This window comes from Diceros bicornis, chromosome 4, assembly GCF_020826845.1.
Source record: "Diceros bicornis minor isolate mBicDic1 chromosome 4, mDicBic1.mat.cur, whole genome shotgun sequence".
NCBI classification, from domain to species: domain Eukaryota; kingdom Metazoa; phylum Chordata; class Mammalia; order Perissodactyla; family Rhinocerotidae; genus Diceros; species Diceros bicornis.
In genome coordinates, this window is record NC_080743.1 from 82,827,363 (window position 1) to 82,851,522 (window position 24,160).

A 24,160-nucleotide genomic window follows, 5' to 3' on the forward strand; every position below is an offset into this window, starting at 1 on the left:
AAATTAGATTCCAGATGGAGTAAATATCTAGACATAAAAAAAAGAAAATTCTGGGAGTACTGTTTTGAGAGGTTCAAGATAGCCTTCTTAACCATGCCTGAAATCTAGAAACCATAAAGAAGGGACTGACAGATTTAACTCATATTTAAAGCTTAAAGTAAAAAGCACCATAAACAAAGTTAAAAGCCAAACAAAAGACAGGAGAAAAATACTTACTCTATATAACAAACGTTAATGTATAGGACCAATAAGACTATCAATAGAAAATGGACAAAAGGTATAAACAGACATTTCAAAAAAGAAATAGCAATGGCTAGTACAAAAAGATGTTTATCCTCACTAATAATGAAACTTGAGATACCATTTTTTATCCAGGAGATTGGCAAGGTGTAAACCATTGATCATCTCTTATGTTAGACTATTGGAAGAGTGTAAATTGGTGTCTTCAGTTTGATAGTAGCTAAAAATTAAATATCCATACCTTTGACCCATTTGGGTCTGTTTCTAGGGATTTAATCCATAGAAATACAAGCATATGTACAAAAGATATGTGCATATGAATGTTTATTGTAGCATTGTTTATGCAGTGAAAAATTGAGTTCAACCTATATATTCATCAATAGAGGAATAAATAAATAAATTTTAGCATATCCGTACTTTGGAATACTGTGAAGAGCAGGTACTATGAAGAGTATAGGCTCTGGAATTAGGTTGCCAGGTTTGAATTCTGGATCCACCATTTCCTAGTTGCATGACTTCTCCGGGCCTCAATTTTCTCGTCTGTAAAATGGAGATAATTGAATCAATTTCAGAGGGTTGTGTGATAATTAAATGACCTAAAGTGTATAGAACAGTGCTTAGGACATAAGTACTCAATAATATTAGCTAATATTAAATTATCACTTTGCAGCTATTAAAAAGAATAAAATGCATCTATAAAATACTAACATGGAAAAAACCCACCTTGATTTAAGTAAACAAATTTTAGAGCAATGTGTGCACATAGCAGGAGCACCTGTTTGTAAATAAAATTTTTAAATGATTTATGTGCATGTATTTTAATGTATGTGGATAAATCTGGAAGGATAAATGCCAATCTTAACAGTAGTTACCTCTGGGGAGTGAACATGGGTAGAGGGGAAGCAGATTATCAGATTTTTAAAGAAATATTTTCTTGTATTTTTGTTCCAAGCACGTATTACATTTATAACTAAAAAATTTTTTTAAAGATTTCATAGACTGTAAGGATAGTAGAACTTTTGACTAACCTTTATTTTACTTTTTCTTTTTTATATAACTGTGAAAAGGTTGTGTTCGCTAAATGATGTGTGCTTTCTCTTATTTTCCTTAGTGACTCACTAAGATTTTCCTTGCAGGAACATGCTTACCCAGCTGATGAACTCATGCCTTTAACCTGCAGAGGTCGTGTCAGAGGCCAGGAGCCAAGTCGGGGTGATGTCGATGACGCCTTAGGAAAGTGAGTATTAACACGGGATGGCATGGTGTCTCAAAGTTCCAAAGTCTTAGACTTCTTAGAGACAGTTTACAACCATATTTCTAGGGATTGGTTAAATTTCAAAGACTACTTTAAGTATTACATTAAGTTCCTTTATTCCCTTCTGTTATCTTTTGTAAAAAATTAATCAGTTTACCTCTTGGATCAGTGAAAAGTTGAGTTTGTTAAGGTGGATGTAACTTTTTAAATGTGTATAAAGTCATTGACACATTGTAAGGTGTTGATGCCTTAATAATGTTATTTGCTTTAAAAAGAGCTAATGAATATTTCTATTCATTTTTAAAGATATGTAGATATGCTGAACCTAAATGTAATGTTAAGGCATTTCAGATTCTTTCAGTGCTTTTTAAATTAAATTGTACCATAGACGCATGGAAGTACTGGTTAATAGAAACTATCAGTCAATAGGATGTAGATGCATTCATGGATAAAATATTCAGAATTCTAATGTTTTGTATCTCGCTATACTTGTTTCTTAGATTTTCCCTGACACTGATTGATTCTTTGGACACTCTTGTGGTAGGTTTGGTTCTTCTTGAATTTACTTACTTTATAAATTTCGTAGTAGGCACGCTCAAGGACTGTGAATATAATCATTACACAATTAAGTCTGAAATAGAAGCCTTCAGAATTTAAGATGTTCTGATTTTGCTTCTAAATAAATCTTTCACACTATTGAGTTGATAATGTCATGTGAATGTCAAGTGAAATGATGTAGAATCATGCAGATACTCAAATAACTTATAAGTATGTCAGCTTATGTGATGGCTCCTTAATCAGAATGGTTGTTTCCCTTTGGACAAGGAGATTGAAGCTATTTGAAGAAAGTAATTCTATAAAATACCATTGGTATTCTTGTTCCAGAATGACATGCCACAGTGATACTGAAATTGTTAAATCAGAATTTTTATATATTATATTCATTAAAAAAATTATTTTTTCCCAGAAATTATTTTTAGCACCAAGTAATCACTTCTTGGCGTTCTTTTCAACCTCATAGGACACAAAATCATCTAAATTTTCTGGTTGGGGTTGGCAGAAGGGAAGGATTGAGGATTGAGTTCCAGATGTCATGATTGCTAAATACAGTATCTTTCTAGTTTTCTACTTTTAGATCACTTATGGTATAAAAGTAAACTTGTTTCAGGATTCTCCTTAAGGTGTAATTTTCCACTTTGAGTTAATGTCTTAAGTACTGATTAATATTTTAAAAAACAAAACAAAAATCTTTGGGGTGGCAGAAATTTTTCAGAACCAGTCTTTTCTTCCTTATATTGTTTCTACATTCTTCTATCATTGGGTAGTTTTTTTTTCCTTTCTCTCTTTTTTTTAACCAGAGAGTCTCCACTATACCAGCACCTTAGGTGAATTGCCTGTTGAAGTTTTAAAAAATATCCCCCTCTCCCAAGTTATTCTGATTTAATTGTTGTGGAGTGGGGCTGGGCATTATTATTTATTTCTCTAAAGCGTCTATTTGTTTATAAAATGCAGCCACGGTTGAGAAGACCTTTTTGTTGAGAAGACCATGGTTGTTTAGTTCTTTTTAGCTGGGTCAGGATTTTGAAAGTTATGACTTCATTTTTCAGAGATTAAAGGAATGTACAAACTGCATTATAATGACTAGGGGAATGAGAGAGAATATTGTATGTCTTGTTTTTGGTTTAATGGTCCTAGGTGTTGGGGAATAGAAAAAAATAAACAAAATGTCCTGGGAAGCACAAATTACCACTCAGGGAAAAACTAAGTGATGTTATTTATTTGTAACTGTAGCTGAGTTATGCACATCAGGTGCATAACTGGGATGAGGGAGTAAGGAGCAGTAGCTGAGTATTAGGAGAGACCAAAGGTGGACTGAAGTTTGTCTCTCATTCTGTCATTTTGGCTTTATCCTTCTATATAGCAGGTTCCTTATCATTTCTCTGTAAGCTCTTAGTTGATTTTCATGAACATGGACCTCAGATATATGTGTTCTTAAAAATCTTATCAGAAATGAAGGAGAAAGGGTGATTCTAGGCTTCATAACTTTCATATATTTAGAAATCTGTTGGCTTCTAATTGAGAAGCCATTCATTATTATAAAGGTTATAACCTTCAGGTTATACCAATTATATACTTTGGCATTAGTTCTCAGAATACTGATCCCAGGGAGCCAGCCTGGTCTAGTGGTTCAAGTTTGGTGCTCTCACTGCCTCGGTGGCCTGGGTTTGTTTCACGGAACCACACCACCTGTCTGTCAGTTGCCGTGCTGTGGCGGCAGCTCACATAGAAGAGCTAGAAGGACTTACAACTAGGATATACAACCATGCACTGGGGCTTTGGGGAGGAAAAAAAAAAGATCGCAGGACCAGCAGCATCAGCATCACCTAGCAACTTGTTAGAAATGCAAATTCTAGGGCCTCATCCCAGACATAACTGAATCAGAAAGTCTGGGAGTGAGGCCCTGCAGTCTATTTTTTAATAGGCTTCCAGATGATTCTGATGTACCCCAAAGTTGGAGAACCACTCTACAATGATGCAGTGGTTTTAAACTTCGGTGTACTAAAAGTCACCTAAGGATCTTGCTAATATGCAGATTCTGATCCAGTAGACGGAAGGTGGGGCTCAAGAATCTGTGTTTCTAATAAGCTGCCACTTGGTGGTGCTGCTGCCGTTCAGCAGACCACACTTTCAGTAATGTGTGGTGTAAACACTTCTGGCTCCTTGTGGCAGGGAGTAACAAGAAGTGATCACATAATATTGATATGTGTGACCTTGGCCAAATTATTTAACTTCTCTGGGCCCCTGTTTTTACCTCAGATGGGTCTAGACTAGATATCTAAGGTCCCTATTAACTGTAAGATATTATTTTTTATTGATCTTTGGTTCAGATGCAGATAAGTAACCCCTATTTGTTGAAGCTATCCTCATGAAGAGTCAAGAAGAAAGATTGATGAAGTCTTACAAACACTTAAAAAATGATACTTTATAAACTCTTTAAATTTCAATCTTTTCAAGTGGCAATAACCTAAGTAAATTATTACGTATCATCATAATTTTGAAATATGCAAATTCATTTTGAATTTTTATCATCTTAAAAATTTTCTTTTTAATTTAAACAGAAGAATTAAAAGAAATTAGTTTGAACGTTTTTTCCTACATTTCGAAGGAATGCTATCTTGTACATTTTATCAGTACAAGTACTAATATTTTTAATTTACTTTGCCTTTGTGATTATTTTTTCATTTTATGATTTATTTATTTGAAAATATTAATAGGATATATCACTTGTGACAGTACACACAACCCTACCATTTTTATTTTGGTCATGCTATAATGTGTTAAGTAGAATTTATTTTGCCGTAGTTTGATCCTTCAATTTAAACTGTTATTTATAATTCTAGCCATCTAGTTTCTATGACAGTAATGAAGTCAAGTACTTAAACTTTCAATTTACCTTTAAATTCGACATTGCCATAAAATCTGTAGAAAGAAAGATATTGAAACATATTAAAGATAGTGAGGGAAAGGAAGGGACCTGAATTCATCCTTTGTTATGGGCTAGGAGCTTAAGCAACTCATTAACTGATGGGGCTGTTAGAATGAATTTTCTTGCTAGTTATGGACAAAGAGAACTGTCTTCCGCTTTTAGTCTCCTTTTAAACAAATAGCATTGGTACTATTACTGGGAGTAATTCTCAGGAGATAGACCTAGGAAGAAGAATAAGATTAACAAAATGATATTATAAAGTGTATGTGTATGTGAGGGGGGAGTAGAACCGTTGTGTCTCATTCTAAAGGTGATAGAAGCGCTGTATTCCTCTGCATTTGTTGTTGCAGAATTTACGTGGACTTTGAGAAGAGAAAGCAGTCAATTTAAAATTGGGTTTTGTATTATATTTACTTAAGGCTTACCCTAAATTTTGCTTTTATTTGAATTTTAGATACTCTTATGGAATGTTTTATACCTAAATTAGAATTTTTAGTGAAAGTATCAAGTGAAAAAGCACTACACAATATTATCAAACAAAAAGATTTAACAGTCAAACAAAGGAAAACTACCTTTAATGAAAATAGGATCTAAATAACATCTAATTGTGTGGGCTTAATTTAGACTGAAAAATCTAAGCAACCTATGTAATGATAGTGACCCCTTCATGGAGCTCATTGCAAGAATCCCAGAGTTCTTAGCTTAGTCAAGATTCTAGACCCTCATGATAATAATGGTAATAGTAATGATACTAAGCACCTGTTAAGTCAGGCACTCTACTGAAAGTACTTTACATGCATTACCTCATTTAAGAAAATAATCCTGTGAGAGAGGGTGTTTCCTCTTTTTGTAGATGAAAGAACAGGCTCAGAGATGGAAATAACTTGACTGGGATTAGACCTAAGTAGTGAAAGAAGGAACCAGCATTCAAATTGGAGCTTGCTCTTGACCACAACATTGTACTGCATCCTTAGTTAGTAGTGCCCTTTAGTTAGGGGTCAGGGCACCCAGGGGGTGAAGATGGCAGGTGCTGTGTGGTTTAGGATCATCAATCATTCCCTGAGGGATGTGCTTTCTCCTGAGAGTGAGCAACTTGTAAAAGGCTGTTTGGTGAATAGGGTGGTTTTTTTGTTTTGCTTTGATGTGGAAACCAAATCCCAGTAGAGCTCACTTCATGTAGCTGTAGTCATGGGTTATATATTAAGAAAGCAATTGACAGTTCTGATGATGATTGTTTTAAAGTCCTAATGATACTTCAGTGTGTCTAAAAAAGAAGTATATAAAGATTCCTTATAATTAGGCACTTAATTTTTTTGGTTTCAGATATTATCACATTTTTGTAATATGCTTAAGGGAAAAATTATTTTGTGTCACTTTTTAGAGTCTTAAAGTATATTAACTTGCTTTTAGTAGCTCATTCTGAGGATATTTTTCTTTGACTTGGTAGAAAAGAACTTTATTTTCAAAATTTTCTTTTCCTAGGTATTAAATAAAACTAAAGAATTTGAAGATGCAGTGAGAAAAGTTTTGAGAGATGTTAATTTAGATAATGATGTAGTTGTATCAGTCTTTGAAACAAACATCAGAGTTCTTGGGTAAGTAAAACACTAAAGCTATAATTTTAGTAACAGAAAAACTTGGGATATACTGTTTATTTTTTGATGGTAATAAAGCAAGAAATTTCTTATGTTTAGAAAATAAAAGTTGGGATATTATGAAACACAGAGGCTGTGGGATGACCTTGCATTATATCAGGCACAGACAGCAGCAGGCTTTGGAAATAGTTGCAGAGTCAAATCAAAGGTAAATGCTGTATGTTGTTAAAAAAGGTTGAACATTTGCGTATTAGCTACATCACAGATTTTTCACTACCTGACGTAGTTTCCTAACCTTAGCCAGCACTTCTTCAAGCCAAATGAAACTGAACTTATAGGATTACCTCACAACTAAACAGTTTGAAATGCTCTTGGAACTTTTAAAAATATCGAATTACAGGATTTATTAATTCAAGTTTCAACGTTATTAAGTTTTATATTTAATGGTTACCTTTGTTACCTTTGTGTTTTTGTAACTCATTCCCTATTGTCAGACAGACAAGTGAGTCTATTCTTCAATTAAATTTAAGAAATAGTTATGTAGCTTTTCACAGGGTTTATTAATCTATTACATTTAATACAAAGTGAGGAGTTTTTTTAATGTTATACTAACAGAGTTAAAGATTTCGTGATGATACCATTAAATTAGTTAAATCTAAAATTAGTTAAAATCAAACTTGTTAAAATAAGTGATTTTTTAGGGTGTTCTTCATTTTAAGAAAATTTAAGATTTTTAAGAATGCTTTACAACAGATAGAACATCTGAATTTTTTTTTTTATATACTGGCTATGTAATTATAATGGTTTGCCATAAAATGAGTACCCAGTGTTGAGTAAAAAATTAGATTCTTCTGTGGTCTTTCCTTATTTGTGCTAAATTGTTGATAACAAGATACTCATATCTTTTTAGGTGGTGACTTTTAAGTATCTGTAAGATGTGGGTAATGTTTCATCTCTGTGATTGTAGGGGTCTTTTGGGTGGACACTCATTGGCAATCATGCTGAAAGAAAAAGGCGAGTACATGCAGTGGTACAATGATGAACTTCTCCAAATGGCAAAGCAGTTGGGTTACAAACTTTTACCAGCTTTCAATACTACCAGTGGCCTTCCTTATCCAAGAGTAAGTAATTCTGAAAAATATGGCAGTCTTTATATACTTCCTTTGCTATGTAAAAAAACTGAATTTTTGTGATCAGAGCCATTGTTCCTCACCTGCTTGAGGCTGGAAAAAATGTTTCATAGCTACATAACAAATTTATATTCACATTTCAATTAATTTGCATTTGAGTGGTGTGAGAATGTAGATTAGTTTAAGCCTTTTATGTGTCACTGCATACGGATTAGATTATGCTGCAGAAGCAAAAAACAGTTGCCGGACTAGAATTTGGGCACAGAATTATTTGTGCAGAAGATATAGTTGAAGCAGTGAGGGTAGGTGTTAACTCTCCAGAGAAGAGGATATAGAGAAAAAAGGACAGGGCGGGGGATGAGGAGGAAGCAGAGCAGTGAAAAGGGGAGTGTTCAGAGACTTAGGAGGAGAACCATAAAGTAGTGTGTGGTATTATACAATCTTAAGAAGAGTTTCAAAAGAAGATGTTCTAGAAAACCTTAGGAGAACTAGATGCAAACAGAGCCTTGACAGATGTAATGTGGTAGAATAAAAGAGAAAGAAGGGTTCAAAGTAGCTGAAAGTACGGGACCATTCATTCTGAGATTTCCTCTATGCTGGTAGTTAGAGTTGGCAGCAGAGTCGGTTGAGAAAGTTTTGTGTTTTTCCCCCCAAGAAAATTTTTTATTTAAAGCAGGGGGAAAGAAGCCATTGAAGAAAGAAAGAGGCCTCTTTCTTGATTTATTTCATTCTTTATTGACTTTATTGCTCTCTCCCTCTTATCCAAGCCAGACACCTCAGCCATTACCAGGCTCGATCAACTTCTTCTTTTCTTACTGCTGCTATGCTACTTGAAACCAAGATAATTTTATTCCTAAACTATCGTAAATACCTGTCTTGCTCTTTTCTCGCTGGTTTATGCTTCAGAGACTTAAAAAATGAATCTTACTAAAACATAATTTTTATCAAATTACTTTTCCCTCAGAAGTTTTACTGACTCTCACTGTTGTACTCGGTGTCCTTTACCTTTCACAGTTCTTTATGCTTTGGCAACAGCCTTTCTTTGACATTCTTTCATACCCATGCACCAATGAGGTGAGTGTTCCATTCCAGCCCAAATAGTCTATTAGTGGCCCCCAGAACACCTAGGATTTTGTTGTGTTTTTTTTTTTTCCCCCTTCATTTCCATGCCTTTGGGTCTACCATCTCTATTTCCCGGAATAACTTCTCTACCAACATAAATCAAATAAGACTCATTTCCTTCATCAGGAAATCTCTGGCTGGAGATACAGCATGATATAGAACAGTGCTTTTCAAACTGGAGGTCACAGCCCACTGGTTTACTTATCGATTTAGTGGATCATGACCAACACTTTTTTTTTTTTTTTTTTTAATAAAACAGACTAGTATTAAATCTCTTATTTAAATTTCTAGTTTTTGGTATTTTAAATAGCTTTTCTGTGAACATCCTTCTACACGTCTTTTTACTTATTTCTTCCTTAGGATAAATTACTAGAAGAGGAAAAATGAGTCACAGAATAGGGAATGCTTTTTTAAGGCTCTGGGTTCTTATTGCCCAATTGCTCTCCAGAAGGCTCTACTTTTTTTTTTTTTTTTTTTTGGGGTGAGGAAGACCAGCCCTGAGCTAACATCTGATGCCAATCCTCCCCTTTTTTCTTGAGGAAGACTGGCCCTGGGCTAACATCCGTGCCCATCTTCCTCTAATTTATATGGGACGCCGCCACAGCATGGCTTCACAAGCGGTGCGTCGGTGTGCGCCCAGGATCTGAACCTGTGAACCCCGAGCCGCCGAAGCGGAGTGTGTGCACTTAACTGCTGCGTGACTGGGCCGGCCCCCAGAAGGTTCTACTTTTATTCACCCTCAGTGTTGTATAAAAGTGCACGTGTCCTTGTACTGTTGTCAACACTGTGTATAATCATTCTTTTGCCAATTTAGTGAGGAGAAAAATGGAATTGTATTAATTTGAATTTCTTTGCTTATTATGGTTAAACTTGTTTGTTGCTCTTTTAATTTTCTTAGCATATTAAAATTAAAAGCAGAGTTATTTTAAACAGTCTAGATGTTTATTTAATTGAATTTACTTTTAGTAAATATTTTTAGTTTTTATTATAAATAGAGGCGCTGAATTTTGCAGAATCTAGCATTTCTTCACTTTTGCCATAGTATGAGAAGCAGGCAAGGAACTGAAACAGAAGCTGCTAAGAGCATTATAGTAAAACAAAGAAAATTGTACTATTTTCTTATCCTCTGAATTGCCAAGAAAATTTAAAAAATTATTTTTTAGAAGAGGACTACAGGTAGAAAATAACTGCCTTCCCATCCTTCCTTATACACACTTGGTAGATATTGCTTTCACTCATGAAAATTTGTGCAGTCAGTTTCTCTTAGATATGCATACATAATTGATAGTATTTGTGTTAATAGTTTTAACACAGAAGAATTTGCTGGACAGAAATGCTATTGCAATAGTTAATGGTCATTTTTTGAACTCACATATAAACCCTAGAGCTAGTCCACACTTTTTAATGCCATTTCCTCAAAGTTAATTAAAAGCATCTTGCCAGCTTTTCATTTAAGACCTCATTGCTAAGGTTGAGTAGATGATTATATCCATAAAATATAGGGTTAATAGGAATTCCATTATGATTTAATACATATTTTATGGATCTGCGAGTATAGCAAATACATAATGTAAATGAATTCAAGGTAGGTAGTTGAAACTTTTACCTTTTAATAAAAAAGAGTCCTTTTTAAAAACTACTTTGTGATTCTCAGGAACACACAGGACCAAGAGGAACCAGGTTCCAAATTCCTTCCAAGTATAAAACCTGTATTATACTTTTATCCCTTTTTGTCTTAAGCCTTTCAAGTAAACAGGGCAATAGGCACCTTGTTTCTAACTTCTGCGTGAGTGAATGGATGCTACTCCCAGTGCCCTCGCTATGTTCAGTCATTGGAGGCCTAGTCAGGAGGACAGGAGCCTGTCTATCAGCCTCTAGATCAAAAGTCAACAAGAGGATGCCCATAAGAAAAACAGGCACTGAGCTCTTCTTCCGTGTCTGGCGGAAATGGCAGTGCCCCCTAGAGGAAGAAATGCAACTTGGTTTTGCATTTGAAAGTTGAATGCAACTTAAATCTTCAGCATACAAGGTTGAAATGATGTGATACTACAGATAGTTGTGTTAACAAATAGTCCTTTTACATCATTTAGCAACCATCTGGGGACAGTAAAGACTATAATTCAATATACAAACATCTTAAATATTTTTCATGTACAACATTGAATGATTCAAAATATTTCCTTTTTTTTTGAAGGGACAAGATGCTAAAAATGGGATACAAATGTTTGTTCTTTTCTGCCTTGCCTTTGCTCTCGCATGACTACTCTCTGGACTTTGCTATTCTTAGTTCTCAACTACCCCCAATGCAGTGATATTGCCTCTTCCAAATTTTAAATATTAGCATTTGTTGTCAGTTCCACTTGTTTAGCACTTATTTATGACTTTCCATTGTTAGTTATCTTCTCTATTTACCTGTCTTACTTACTCTGTCTGAATTTTAAGCTCCTCGAGGGCAAGGATCTCCTCAATTTCTTTGTATTTTACCATAATATCCACGACATAGTAGGTAATTGTTAAATATTGATCAGTTGATTGTAGTAATTAATAGAGCTAACCAGAAATTATTTTTCACTGTTGACTCTTATTGCAAATATTTATAAAAATTATTGTTATACTTTGCCTTTGTGTAATTAATGTAATTACATATTTTATTATTGAGGATTGTTTCATTTTAAGTTCATTATTCTTAACATAGATTTTAGTTCTGTAGATAGAGATATAGGCAGCTTAAGGGGACAGGGGATAGTTTCCAATCTGGTTCATGGTACAGAACTACCTAAAACTATTATTCTACCAGAAATATAAACAATGGTGGTAATTATGAATTTGAGTGGGGATAGAGAGGTGCTGCTAGGCTAATAGCACATGGAACATGGTTTAAATGCTTCAAGTGACCTTCTAGGAAGTGAGACAAATGGCAGTACTGGAGCCAACATAGTGATGCACTCCCCCTGTCTCCCCTACATTCACTTGTGTTGTTTGTGTTGTTGAGTGAGTATTTTCCCATCTTCTTGTTTAGGAATGCCTAGAGTCTATTGATTGGACACTGTTAAGGTAATAGGCATACCTAACAATTGATTTCTGCAGATAAATTGAAATATAAATTTGAGCTTCTGTTTATGCGAGTTTGAATAATAACTAACCTGAGAACGTATCCATGATGTTTTATATTTGGTTTTTTTTGTTTGTTGGTATGCTAGATCTTTGGCATATACTTACTCTTTTGTTGTTTATTCTAATTGCAGGAAAGCATTCTAGTTTTAATTAGTTTCTGGTTAGTTTGATTCTGGTTAATCCAGGTTTATATTGCAGTATTATTTGGCTGTCTTTGAAAAAATTTTCTTTGTGTTATTTGTTAGCCTGTCAGCAAGGCGATGTACTCTATATTTCAAAACTTTTAAAGCCTGTGAAGAAAATTTTAATATCCTGTTAAATACATATCATAACTTAATCAGTTTTTTTCTCTGTGAACGACTAATATAGTACTGCTTTTTCACAAATTCTCAATTAAACCTAATTTGTTTGAGGGCTGGTCTAGTTTCCTATTCTTGTGCTAACTAGTTCAAACTGTCCAGAGAAAGAAATTGCTATAGAAGATATTTTCTCTATGTAATGATATAATGATATTGAATTTTGATATCATCAAGGAAGGAACTAAATGAAAACTTATTTACCCCATGAATAATATGTGCTTAGAATATAGTTCCCTAAATGTTGATTGGAAAGTCATAAAGATCATCAGATTGAATTTCGCTGGTTAGTTATTTTATGTATTATTTTTATGATTTGATTAAAAGTCTTGATTGAGGGGCCGGCCCGGTGGCGCAAGCGGTTAAGTGCGCGCGCTCCGCTGCGGCGGCCCGGGGTTCGCTGGTTCGGATCCTGGGCGCGCACCGAAGTACTGCTTGGTAAGCCATGCTGTGGCGGCGTCCCATATAAAGTGGAGGAAGATAGGCACCGATGTTAGCCCAGGGCCGTCTTCCTCAGCAAAAAAAGAGGAGGATTGGCGGATGTTAGCTCAGGGCTGATCCCCTCACAAAAAAAAAAAAAAAAAAAAAAAAGTCTTGATTGAAAAATGGTTTCTTATCCAGAATTCATTATCTCTTGATAACTGCTAATGATAATCTTCTGATTTTATTTAGATTAATTTAAAGTTTGGTATCAGAAAACCAGAAGCTCGGACGGGAACTGAGACAGATACCTGTACAGCTTGTGCAGGTACCTTGATCCTTGAGTTCGCTGCTTTAAGTCGATTCACAGGAGCAACAATATTTGAGGTTGGCTTTTCACAGTCTTTGATCTCCTGGGTATTGGGTATAACTAATTTTATATCTTTTCTTCATTGGTCAGGTATTACGATTATCAACTGGAAGATTTCTGTTACTTTAGTGAACCTTTTGTTTAAATTCCATTACATAGTTTTTGTCAAAAAATAGAAGTTGTATTAAATACAACTTTGCATTTTGTAATGCAAATGGAGCCAACAAACTATAAAGTAAATTTTTAGGTTTATTCTTAGAAGACTTTTTAGCCATATTACGTATATGAATTTGATATCACACGTCTTATATGAAATACTATGTCTGTGTTTTATTTCTTAGACTTCTAGGTGGTCTATTGCATTTCTGAGAACTTCACTAATCTTCTAAAACATAGTGAAATTTTTTCACTCAAGTCTAGATTGAGAGTCTTATCTGTAAGTCTGTTTACTCAAAGGGAAATGTTATTCATTATCCAAAGACTTTAATATCCTCCAAATAGTTTGTTGTGGACTAGCTATTCTCACACTTTTTATTTTATCTCATTGTTTAAGCATGTCATTGGAGTGCAGTAGTAACCAAAAACACCCTCTTGTTAAAACATATGACTTAGAGGGGCCGGCCCGGTGGCGCAAGCGGTTAAGTGCGCGCGCTCCGCTGCGGCGGCCCAGGGTTCGCTGGTTCAGATCCCGGGCGCGCACCGACGCACTGCTTGGTAAGCCATGCTGTGGCGGCATCCCACATAAAGTGGAGGAAGATAGGCACCGATGTTAGCCCAGGGCCGTCTTCCTCAGCAAAAAAAGAGGAGGATTGGCCCGGTGGCGCAAGCGGTTAAGTGTGCGCGCTCCGCTGCGGCGGCCCGGGGTTCGCTGGTTCGGATCCCGGGCGCGCACCGACGCACTGCTTGGTAAGCCATGCTGTGGCGGCATCCCACATAAAGTGGAGGAAGATAGGCACCGATGTTAGCCCAGGGCCGTCTTCCTCAGCAAAAAAAAGAGGAGGATTGGCGGATGTTAGCTCAGGGCTGATCTCACAAAAAAAAAAACCAAAAAACATATGACTTAGAATTTTTAAAAATTCAGCAAATGGTGTGCATAGAACAAGCAGAAATAGGGTCTGTGTACCAGCATTAAAGATGTTGGATTTGAGTGTAAGTAAAACAAGTCAAATGGGCTTTGTGTGTGTGTACGTTCAAAGTGTCTTAAGGACAGATTTATCATGTTTGGTTTAATTTTTATTCTATATCTTGTTGACTAATGTTTTGCTTTCATTAAAAATTGTAGTCATTTTTGCATACTTTCTAATTTAATTTGAACTACAACCTCTCTGAGATCCTGGTGCATTTGCAGATGAGGAATGTGAGATTCAAAGAGGATAAGATGCAGAACTAGTGGGTGAATGAGTGGAACTGGAATTAGAATCCATGCCTGTCTGAATTCAAAGCCCATGCTCTTTCCACTGGGCTGTTTTGTATTTATGAGTATATCTGTTGAAAACCATGATTTTTTTTAACTTCTTGAATGTAGTAATTTATGGTGAAAGAAGCAACCTGAAGCAGTTGACAGAGCATTGGTCTAGTACAGGGCTGGTAAACTATAGTCTGCAGGCCAAATCCAGTCACTGCCTGTTTTTGTAAATAAAATTTTATTGGAACACAGCCATACTCATTTATTTATTTTTTTGTCTTGAGCTGCATTTGTGCTATAGTGACTGACCCATAGTGCCTAAAATATTTACTGTCTCACCCTTGTCAGAAAAAGTTTGCTGAACTTTGATCTAACATGTAAAGAGATCTGAATTCTCATGTTAGTTGTCCAATAATTCAGTTTTAAACTTTGGTTAAATCCATTTCACTGGGCCTGTTTTCTTAGCTGTAGTATAGAAGTAGGGAAATATAATCTTTATGAAACTTTCCAGCTCTGAAATGATACCATTTAATTAAAGTTGTAATCTACTTTGTTTTAAAAAAATCAGCATAAATAGATTGAGTCAAGAGTTAAAACTATTTTACACTCTAGTCTTAAATCTGCAAAGTGACAAATTGGTTTAATGATTTTTTTTCTTTTATAGAAGTACTTCTGCAGTGCTGAATAGATTCACGCTCTGAAATTAATTTTAACTTAGAAATCCTCCTGTACATGTCCTTTGCTTTTTATGTTTTGTGACATCTTTTCATCCAAAGGCAAGAATTTGATCAGAAATAATTTTAATTTAGTGTCCAATGGGTAAAAATAAATGAAAAAAAATATCATAAGGTTATAATTTTGATACAGTAGTCCTCCCGTATCTGTGGTTTCGCTTTCAGCAGTTTCAGTTACCTGTGGTCCACCGAAGACCGAAAATATTAAGTGGAAAGTGCCAGAAATAAACAATTCATAAGTTTTAAATTGTGTGCCATTCTGAGTAACATGATGAAATCACTCTCTGTCCTGCCAGGGATGTGAATCATCCTTTTTTCTAGCACATCCACGCTGTATCCACGCTGTATTTGCTACTCACATGTTAGTTATCTAGTAGCAGTCCAGGTTATCTGATCGCTTGTTGCAGTATGGCAGTGCTTGTGTTCAAGTCACCCTTATTTTACTTAATAATGGTCCCAAAGCGCAAGAGTAGTGATGCTGGTAATTTGGATACGCCGAAGAGAAGCTGTAAAGTGCTTCTTTTAAGTGAAAAGATGAAAGTTCTCGACTGAATAAGGAAAGAAAAAAAATTGTATGCTGAGGTTGCTAAAATCTACAGTAACTTTTATTACAGTATGTTATAATTGTTCTGTTTTATTATTATTGTTAATCTCTTACTGTGCTAGTTTATAAATTAAACTTTATCATAGGTATGTATGTATGGGAAAAACATAGTATATATAGGATCTGATGTTATCTACCATTTCAGACGTCCACTGGGGGTCTTGGAACGTATCCCTCGTGGATAAGGAGGGGCTGCTGTATTGTCAAATGAATACTAGTTGATTTACTTATTTTTTACTAACAAAGTTGCATGCTATGTAAAAAGTGGGATCTGTAATGCCTGTGTTTCAAAGATGGCATACCAAGTTTGAAATTCTCTTGCAATTTTCCAAAAAAGTGTATCTAAGGAGATTTTCACTTTGCATTTAAATGATATAAATTTATTTTAACAAGTGCATTTAATTATGCCAGCAATTTAGATAATTTAATAATACATGTGTGTGAATGTAAACCTGTACTGCAAGACTAGATGAACAAGGATGGTCTCAAAGTGACATCATTGCCGCTAAATAGCATTTTTAGAGTCATTTTTTTAAACTAGACTCTGTTGACTGAAAAAGAGCCAAGATTTGACTTTTAAGGAAATTTAATGTATGTTATAAGTGATTATATTAGGAATTTTACTTTATCTTTAAAATATATTATGGGCTTTTGATTTTTGTTTCATAGTTTCTTGTTTGTCAAAGACAATTCTTCAAGTATGCTTTTCTTTTTTTAATTATAGGAATATGCAAGAAAAGCTCTTGATTTTCTCTGGGAAAAAAGACAGCGAAGTAGTAATTTAGTGGGCGTGACTATAAATATTCATACCGGAGATTGGGTACGAAAAGGTATGTAAGTTGGACTTTTTAAATCAAGCCTTCGCATACTCAAAATGGTTGGGAAATAAAGGATTTTCATTTGCTAAAATAGTCTTTGGGACAGTATAAAGCATAGTTTCTCACAAGATTGCTGGAATTTTAACTAATTTAGCCAGATTTTCTTCTTTGGTGCCTAATAATAGTGCACTTATTCTAAAAGACTTACTGTTCTATTTCATAGCTTAATGGGTATAGCATTATAGACATAGGGCATAGACGAAACCCTAGAACTAATTTCTTTGAAGAGTAGAGGATCAGAATACCTTAGCCATCTCACATCAAGGGGTACTTAAGTGAAAATCTGTATTTAATAGTGTTATCACCAATCCTGGTTTTTTTTTTTTTTTTTTTTTACCTCCAGACATAGAGTATAGCATGGTAGTTAAGAGCATAGACTCTGGATTCATAGTTTTGGAATTCAAACTATGTGATCTTGAGCAAATTATTTTAACCCTTTGTGTGCCTCAATGTCCGTATCTATAAAACAAGGATGATAGTGCTTACTTCCTAGAGTTATTATGAGGATTAAATGAGTTAATCAATGTAGAGCACTTAGAACAGTGCCTGGCATATGCTACACTTACTGTGAAGTAAGTGCTCACTAATATGATATTAGTCCCTTTCATTAATAATTTCATTTCTGAGAATCTAGCCTGAGGAGATAATATAAAATGTAGAAAATCATTTGTTCCCAAAGATGTTCATCACATAATTATTTGTTATAGTGGAAAACTTGGAAACAGTCTAAGGGATCATTAATGAAAGAATAGCTAAGAAAATTGTTTTACATCACTGTTGGAATGTTAAGTTATTAAAATGAATTAGAATCTTGGGAGAAAGCATATAACAATCTTTTATGAACAAACAGGCTATAGGATTGTATAAAGAATATGATTTTATTTTTATAAGACACCCCTATAAAACAAGCATAGACAAATGGAAATATACTGGAATATTCCTATTGAGATTATCTTATTTATACATCTCTCTATTTTCCAAAAGGCTTATGTTGTTTATATAAAATAAAAAATAACTGCCTATATTTAAGTAAATGAAAATGATATAATTATTAATTTGAATATATTAAAATAAAATTATTGCCTCTCTTCAGTATTGTATAAAATTTTTCAAAGTTTTATCTAAGTGGTTCCTGAAATTGGTCTGAATCCTGGCTTCAGAATTCTGTGATTTCTTTTCTTATTCCTTTTCTTAACCTGCTTTGGTTCTCAGGTACAAATTAGTTAATCATAATTAATTTTGAATTAATTATAATCCTTGGCTTATGACACTGTCATCGTTGGCCCATGCAAGGCCCGTTTTATTTAGTTAGTTATTTTTAATAATGTAACAAGCACCCACAAATGGACCATTCGTTACAAAAGCAACTACCTTGACAACATATTACTACTAAATATGGTGATTGACTCTCCCTACCTCTGCAATCCCACACCTCGGCCTTCTCTTAACTAAAATAACCATCATTCTTTTCTCGTGTTGATCATTCCCTTGCTTTCCATTTAATAAAGTTTTATTGCATCTATATGTATTCCTAAAAAGTATATTTTTTTGATTTGTTTTAAACTTTATAAAAGGATATCATGTCACATGAGACCTTTTGAGACTTTTTTCACTTAATATGATATTGCTAAGCTTCATGCACATTGTTGCATGAAGATGTCGTTCATTCTTTTTTGACTGCTGCGTAATATTTTATTGGATGAATAAACCATGATTTATGGACATTTAGTTTGTTTCTAGTTTTCTGCTGTTGTAAACCATGATGCCATGAATATTTTTGTATGTTTCTCCTGTTGTACATGTATAAGAGTTTCTTTTGGCTATATACCTAGGAGTGGAATTTTTAGATCGTAGGGTAAGTTAATGCTCAACTTCAGGAGATAGTGTCAGGTTGTTTTCGAAAGTTGTTTGACCACTTTATACTTTCACCAGCAACACAGAAGAGATCCTGTGGATCAACATCCTCTCCAACACTTTGTGCTGTCAGACTCAAAGATTTTACCAGTCAAATGGGTGTACACCAGTTATTTTCCATTGTTTGATTTCCATGGTTTGATTTGTATTTTTTTGATCGCTAATGCTGTTGAACACTTCTTCATTTTTATTGGCTATATATGTTTTCTTTTTTGATATGGATGTTCTTGTATTTTGTTTATTTTCTACTGGGTTACTTGTGCTTTTTTAAGAAATATATTATTGATACCTATATGATACTTATGATCTATGTGATACTTAGCCTTTGAAATTTATTGAAGTTTTCTTTTTGGCCTAGAACATGGTCAGTTTTTGTAGACATTTCACATATGTTTAAGAAAAAAAATGTATATTTTCTAAATGTTGGATATAGAGTTCTATATACGTCACTTGCTCAGTTACTAATGTTGTACAGATCCTTGATGATTTTCTGTTTGCTTGACCTATCAAGAATTAAGAAAGGTGGATAAAATTTCTGACAATGGTAGTGGACTTATTAACATCTCCCTGTAGTTCTATTTTTGCTTTATATGTACGTTTTATTGGGTGCCTTAGTCTATTTTTGTGAGTGCATTCATTTAAAATTGCTACCTCCTCTTAGTTGAACCTTTCATTATTATGTAATGATCATCTCTAATAATACGCTGTCTTAAAGATAGTAATACAGCTACATCAGCTTTATTTTGCTTGATATTTGTGTAAGTCTTTTTCTGTACTTTTACTTTCAATCTTTGCAGGTGCTTGTGCTATAAGTATAACTCGTGTAAAATTTATAGATTTTAAAAATCCATTTTTTGTCAGTCTCTGTCTTTTAATTGGTGAGTTTAGTCCATTTACATTTACTGATATATTTAATATATTTGGGCTTATTTATACTGTCTTAATTATTATTTCAGTGTGTGTCCTACCTTTTCTGTTTCTTTTTAACCCTTTTGTTTTTAATTGAAACCTATATTTACCTCCTAGTAAGACATAAACTTGAGCGTGCTCTCCCATCCCTTTGCCTCTGGCCAGCCCAACCCTCATCCCCATTATCTTGATATTGTACAGATATTTTGTTCTTATTGATTATGAATATGTTTTCTTTTTTTCCTTTTAGTCTTAGTGTCACCCTCCTCCCTTTTTCTTTAAAGATAACAAACTTCATCCAGGTATTTGGTCACCTGTACTTTGTATATTGCTTGCAACATCTGTTAGATTTGTCTCTCTTCTTATATTAGTATTTATCCCAAACTGTTTTCAGTAGCTTTTAATAGCTTTTGAGGCCTTATGTGCCTAACAATAATTTTATTATGCTTTCGTATTTGAATGAGTTTGGCTCTGTGTAAATGTCTGTTTAATTTCTTTTCCTTCCAGTCTTTGAAAGTACAACTCTGTTATCTTCTTACATCCTGTCTGTTATTCTGTTTTTTTGCCCTTGTATGTGATCTAACTCTTTCTGTCTGGAAGATTAAGAATATCAAAGACAGAGAAATTTCTGGAAGTGTCATTATGATTTTAGGTGCAGAACTTTCTTTCTCTCTCCTTTTGGTATTTTGTGGCCCTTTCAATTTAAAATCTTTGTTTTTAGTTGCTGAAAATTGACCTTTTTTTAGATATTTTATCCTTTTATTTTCATTTATCTCTCTTTTTGCAATTTCTGTTATCTAGGTAAATTCTGTTTCTATCCTCCATATATCTTAGCTTTTATATTCTCTTTTCTTTTTTTTTTTTCTGGGAGATTACTACAGGTGGTCTTCCAGTTTGCTAATCTGTTCCTCAGCTGTATTCTTGATGCCATATACCCTGTCTGTTATGTAATTTTGTTATGTTTTTTATTCCATAATTTCTACTTGATTTAAAAACAATTTTTCTTTTCATTTTGTATTGCTAATATCTTCCCTATCTCTTTAGTATGTTTATTAGGCTAATTTTAAATTGTTGGTTTGCCTGTTCTAATATTTTCTTCCTCTGTTAACCTCTTATTCTAGTACTTTCTTTTTCTTTTTAAAAAGTCATTCATCTTAAATGTTTTTGTCCTATGAGTACATGTCACCTACTTTGTGGGAGGGTCAGATCCCAATCCCTATCAGCCCAGTGATCTTAGGGGGATGAATTCTAAGAAATTTTTTAAAATACCAATGCCTGGATCCCCTGGACTCATATAGTAGCATTATTCTATAAATGTGTAATTTTTACTTTAAACAGCGAGTTTCGTGTTTACACTAATTTTTCATTCTTAGTGTACTACTACTACTAGAGATTCTGATTTAATTAGCATGGAGTGTGCCCTGGGTATAGGGATGTCTAAGATTGTAATTGTAATTATAAAGTTAGTTCCCACCTCTTTTGTTCAGTTCCTTATGCAAGGCTTCTGTGATGCCCTGATTTGCCTCCTGAGAATAGCAGGAGCATAGATCTGAGTCGTAGCAGGTGTGCGAGGAGACATTGTGTCTTAAGGCAGTGGTAGGAGAGAAGCAAGAGCAAAGCTCAGCAGTTTTCTTCCTATTTGATCCTTCCGTAGCCATGCCTGGCTGCCTTCTGCTCTGGGCCAAAGCCTCTCCCCCTCCCCCAGGTTTCTTACGGTTTTCTTCTTATCTTGTTATTCTCTTTCTTTGGTCCTCTACGATGATCTTGGAGGAAGAAGCCAGAGGTTGTGCCAGCTTCAGCAATTAGAACTGACATCTCCAGATGGCAGCAGTCTCATTTTCACATGTATTATAACTTTAAAGATTGATGTCTGATTAAGAAGCTAGTAAAAACAACAAAAAAAAAGTGTACAGTGGTACCCTGTAGTGCTTCCTCTTTGCAGTTCCTCACTGAGAAAAGGAGCTTTAAAAGAATTCTTAAATCTAGTATACTGCTTTTAAATAAGACCTAAGTAAGATTTTTTTTTAACATACAAACTATTATCAGCAAAGGAATATTATTCATATAGTAGCATTATTCTATAAATGTGTAATTTTTACCTTAAACAGAGAGTTTCATGTTTACACTAATTTTTCACTCTTAGTGTACTACTACTCTCACTTATATTCTATAAGAATTTTTAAGATTTGTTTAATAAAGAATCACATTTATATGTATTTTCCGTAGATAGTGGAGTTGGAGCAGGGATTGATTCATATTATGAATATCTGCTGAAAGCCTATGTCTTGCTTGGAGATGACAGTTTTCTGGAAAGATTTAATACAGTAAGTTGATCGGATTTTGTATTAATTTTAGAGCCAATCTAGTTTGAGTGCCAGATTTTGATAGAAACTTAATCATCTGAGTGACATTCTGAAAAATAACTTATTTTTAAACGTGTAGGAGTTTTTTTTCCATGTTCCGTGATGATGTTGGACAGGGACAGGGTAAAAGCTGCATACGTTCCAAAAATTAGTGTACAAAGTAGTTTTATTTTCATCACTTATCAGAAGTTTTCAAGATCTGCCAGTAAGTAATAAAATATGTAGATTTAAATTTTACCTAATCTTCTTTTGTATAAGGAAGAGAATTTATTGTAATAAATTACTAGTTAGCTTTCTTCTTTGGATTCCAATTCTTTTTGAAATCTTGGAAGTTTGGCCTAGTCCTTGATCACACCAAGTATGCAGGGCTTTGAAGACTTGGAGAAACTAGTAGAATTCATTTCAAAAGCATGTCTGTCAGTCTTAAGTCTGGATCAGAACCACGGGCATATTTTTAGGGGAGGGGGGAGGTTTAGTAAACCCAATTGGATTGCCTTTGTCTGTAATTGAAGCAAACTGAAATTAATACAGCAAACTCATCAGCTGTATTACTGTATTCTTTTTTGAAATAATTTACCATTTCTTTGCCCACTCATCAGTTCACCCGTATTGCCGTGAGACAGTATGATACAGTGGTTAAGAGTATGCCAGTAGTCCTGCCTGAGTTTAAATCCAGGTTGTGCCCCTGGTTTTGTGACTTTGGGCAATAACTTTACAGTTTTTGCCTCTGTTCCTCATCCACAAAATGGGAATACTAGTACTATTTATAGAGTTGTTGGGAGGATTAAATGAGCTAATGCATATGAAGTGGTTAGAACAGTGCCTTAACATCTGGCAGGTACTCAATTTTAGTTATTAAATAATAGATGAGTTAGGGGAAAAAACTAGTAAGAGTCCTAATAAGTCTTCAATTGAATAAAAAAACACTGTAACATATGTTGTTTATTAGATGATAACAAGATTTTCTTGAGGTGAATGTGCAAGATATTATTTTTATTGGCTTATTATCATTCATTGACTCGAACCGCTCAAGCTGTTGTCAAAGCTGAGAAATATCTAAAAGAAGATAAAAGAAGGGAAAAAAGTTTTTAAATGCATGAAAGGCAGAGGTAGTAGACCATAAGAGTGGCAACAGTGATTAGATGCATTAATTAGGGTAGCAGTGAGCACCCAAATATTATGTTAGCTGAGAAGGGACAAACTTCCCAGACATAGGAGAAAACGAAACTAATTCTGTAATATAGAAGCCTGTAACTATATTTCAAGAGAACATAATAGCATCCTTGGGCCACAAAAGCATACTGGCTGTGGGCTAATCCCACAGGATAGCAATGTTCAGATCTACTCCCCTCAGAAGATCCTATATTAACTATAGTCTGCAATATTCTGCATCAGAGTTAAAGAACACAGTAGAGTATGTATAATATATTTAGAAAGATTTCCATCTAAAGTAATTTGAATATTTACATGGTTAATAATTACTTAGTAAGTTTATATATAAATGGAAGTTGAATTTCTTCACAGTGCTATTTAATGAAATGCTGTGGTTAGAATAGTAAATCTTTTCTCATCCACTTTCATGAATATATGTTGTGATCTTTCAGCACTATGATGCCATAATGAGGTACATTAGCCAGCCCCCTCTTCTCCTTGATGTGCACATCCACAAGCCAATGCTGAATGCTAGGACTTGGATGGATGCTTTGCTTGCCTTTTTTCCAGGTTTGCAGGTAAAAAAAAACTGCTGTTTTCTTAATATTAAAGTAAAATGATTATAATTTGAGTGCAATTGTGATCTCTAAAATTGAATTACCAAAATGGAGCCACATTTCAAAATTATGATTATAGATAAAGTCAACTCATATTTTGTTAGGTAATTTTGTTGTTATGTTGACTTTTAGGTCTTAAAGGGGGATATTAGACCTGCTATTGAAACTCATGAAATGTTGTATCAGGTGATTAAAAAACACAATTTTCTACCAGAGGTAAGCAAATAATCTTTGAAATTTTAATTTACATATACTACAAATTGCTAATTTAAAGGTAGATGGTGTCATCTTCAAGGCTGGTTTGTTCTTTTTCATTTATTTTTTCCTGATTAAATAGTTTAATTAATTTATTTTTGGTTTATACAGTACTGTATATGTTTTTCCCTCTCCTCACGTATTGAGAAGTCTAGTTTAGGGTAATGCTGACATTTTATTAATATTATGTAAAAAGAAAATCCCAAATTAGTATTTCTCCCACTTTTCTAATCCATGCCA

At 34.2% G+C, this 24,160-nt stretch overlaps 1 protein-coding gene across 4 annotated transcripts in view; it reads left to right on the forward strand.

The window, feature by feature from the left end:
* EDEM3 (ER degradation enhancing alpha-mannosidase like protein 3) overlaps positions 1 to 24,160 on the forward strand; it is a 73,308-nt gene that overhangs the window by 16,903 nt on the left and 32,245 nt on the right. For all 4 annotated transcript variants that reach the window (XM_058539884.1, XM_058539886.1, XM_058539887.1 and 1 more), the window contains exons 3-11: positions 1,377 to 1,477; positions 1,996 to 2,035; positions 6,465 to 6,577; positions 7,545 to 7,698; positions 12,972 to 13,106; positions 16,557 to 16,662; positions 21,760 to 21,857; positions 23,501 to 23,626; positions 23,798 to 23,881. In XM_058539884.1, coding sequence (XP_058395867.1) covers positions 1,377 to 1,477; positions 1,996 to 2,035; positions 6,465 to 6,577; positions 7,545 to 7,698; positions 12,972 to 13,106; positions 16,557 to 16,662; positions 21,760 to 21,857; positions 23,501 to 23,626; positions 23,798 to 23,881 — 957 coding nt within the window. The remainder of the gene's footprint in view (positions 1 to 1,376; positions 1,478 to 1,995; positions 2,036 to 6,464; positions 6,578 to 7,544; positions 7,699 to 12,971; positions 13,107 to 16,556; positions 16,663 to 21,759; positions 21,858 to 23,500; positions 23,627 to 23,797; positions 23,882 to 24,160) is intronic.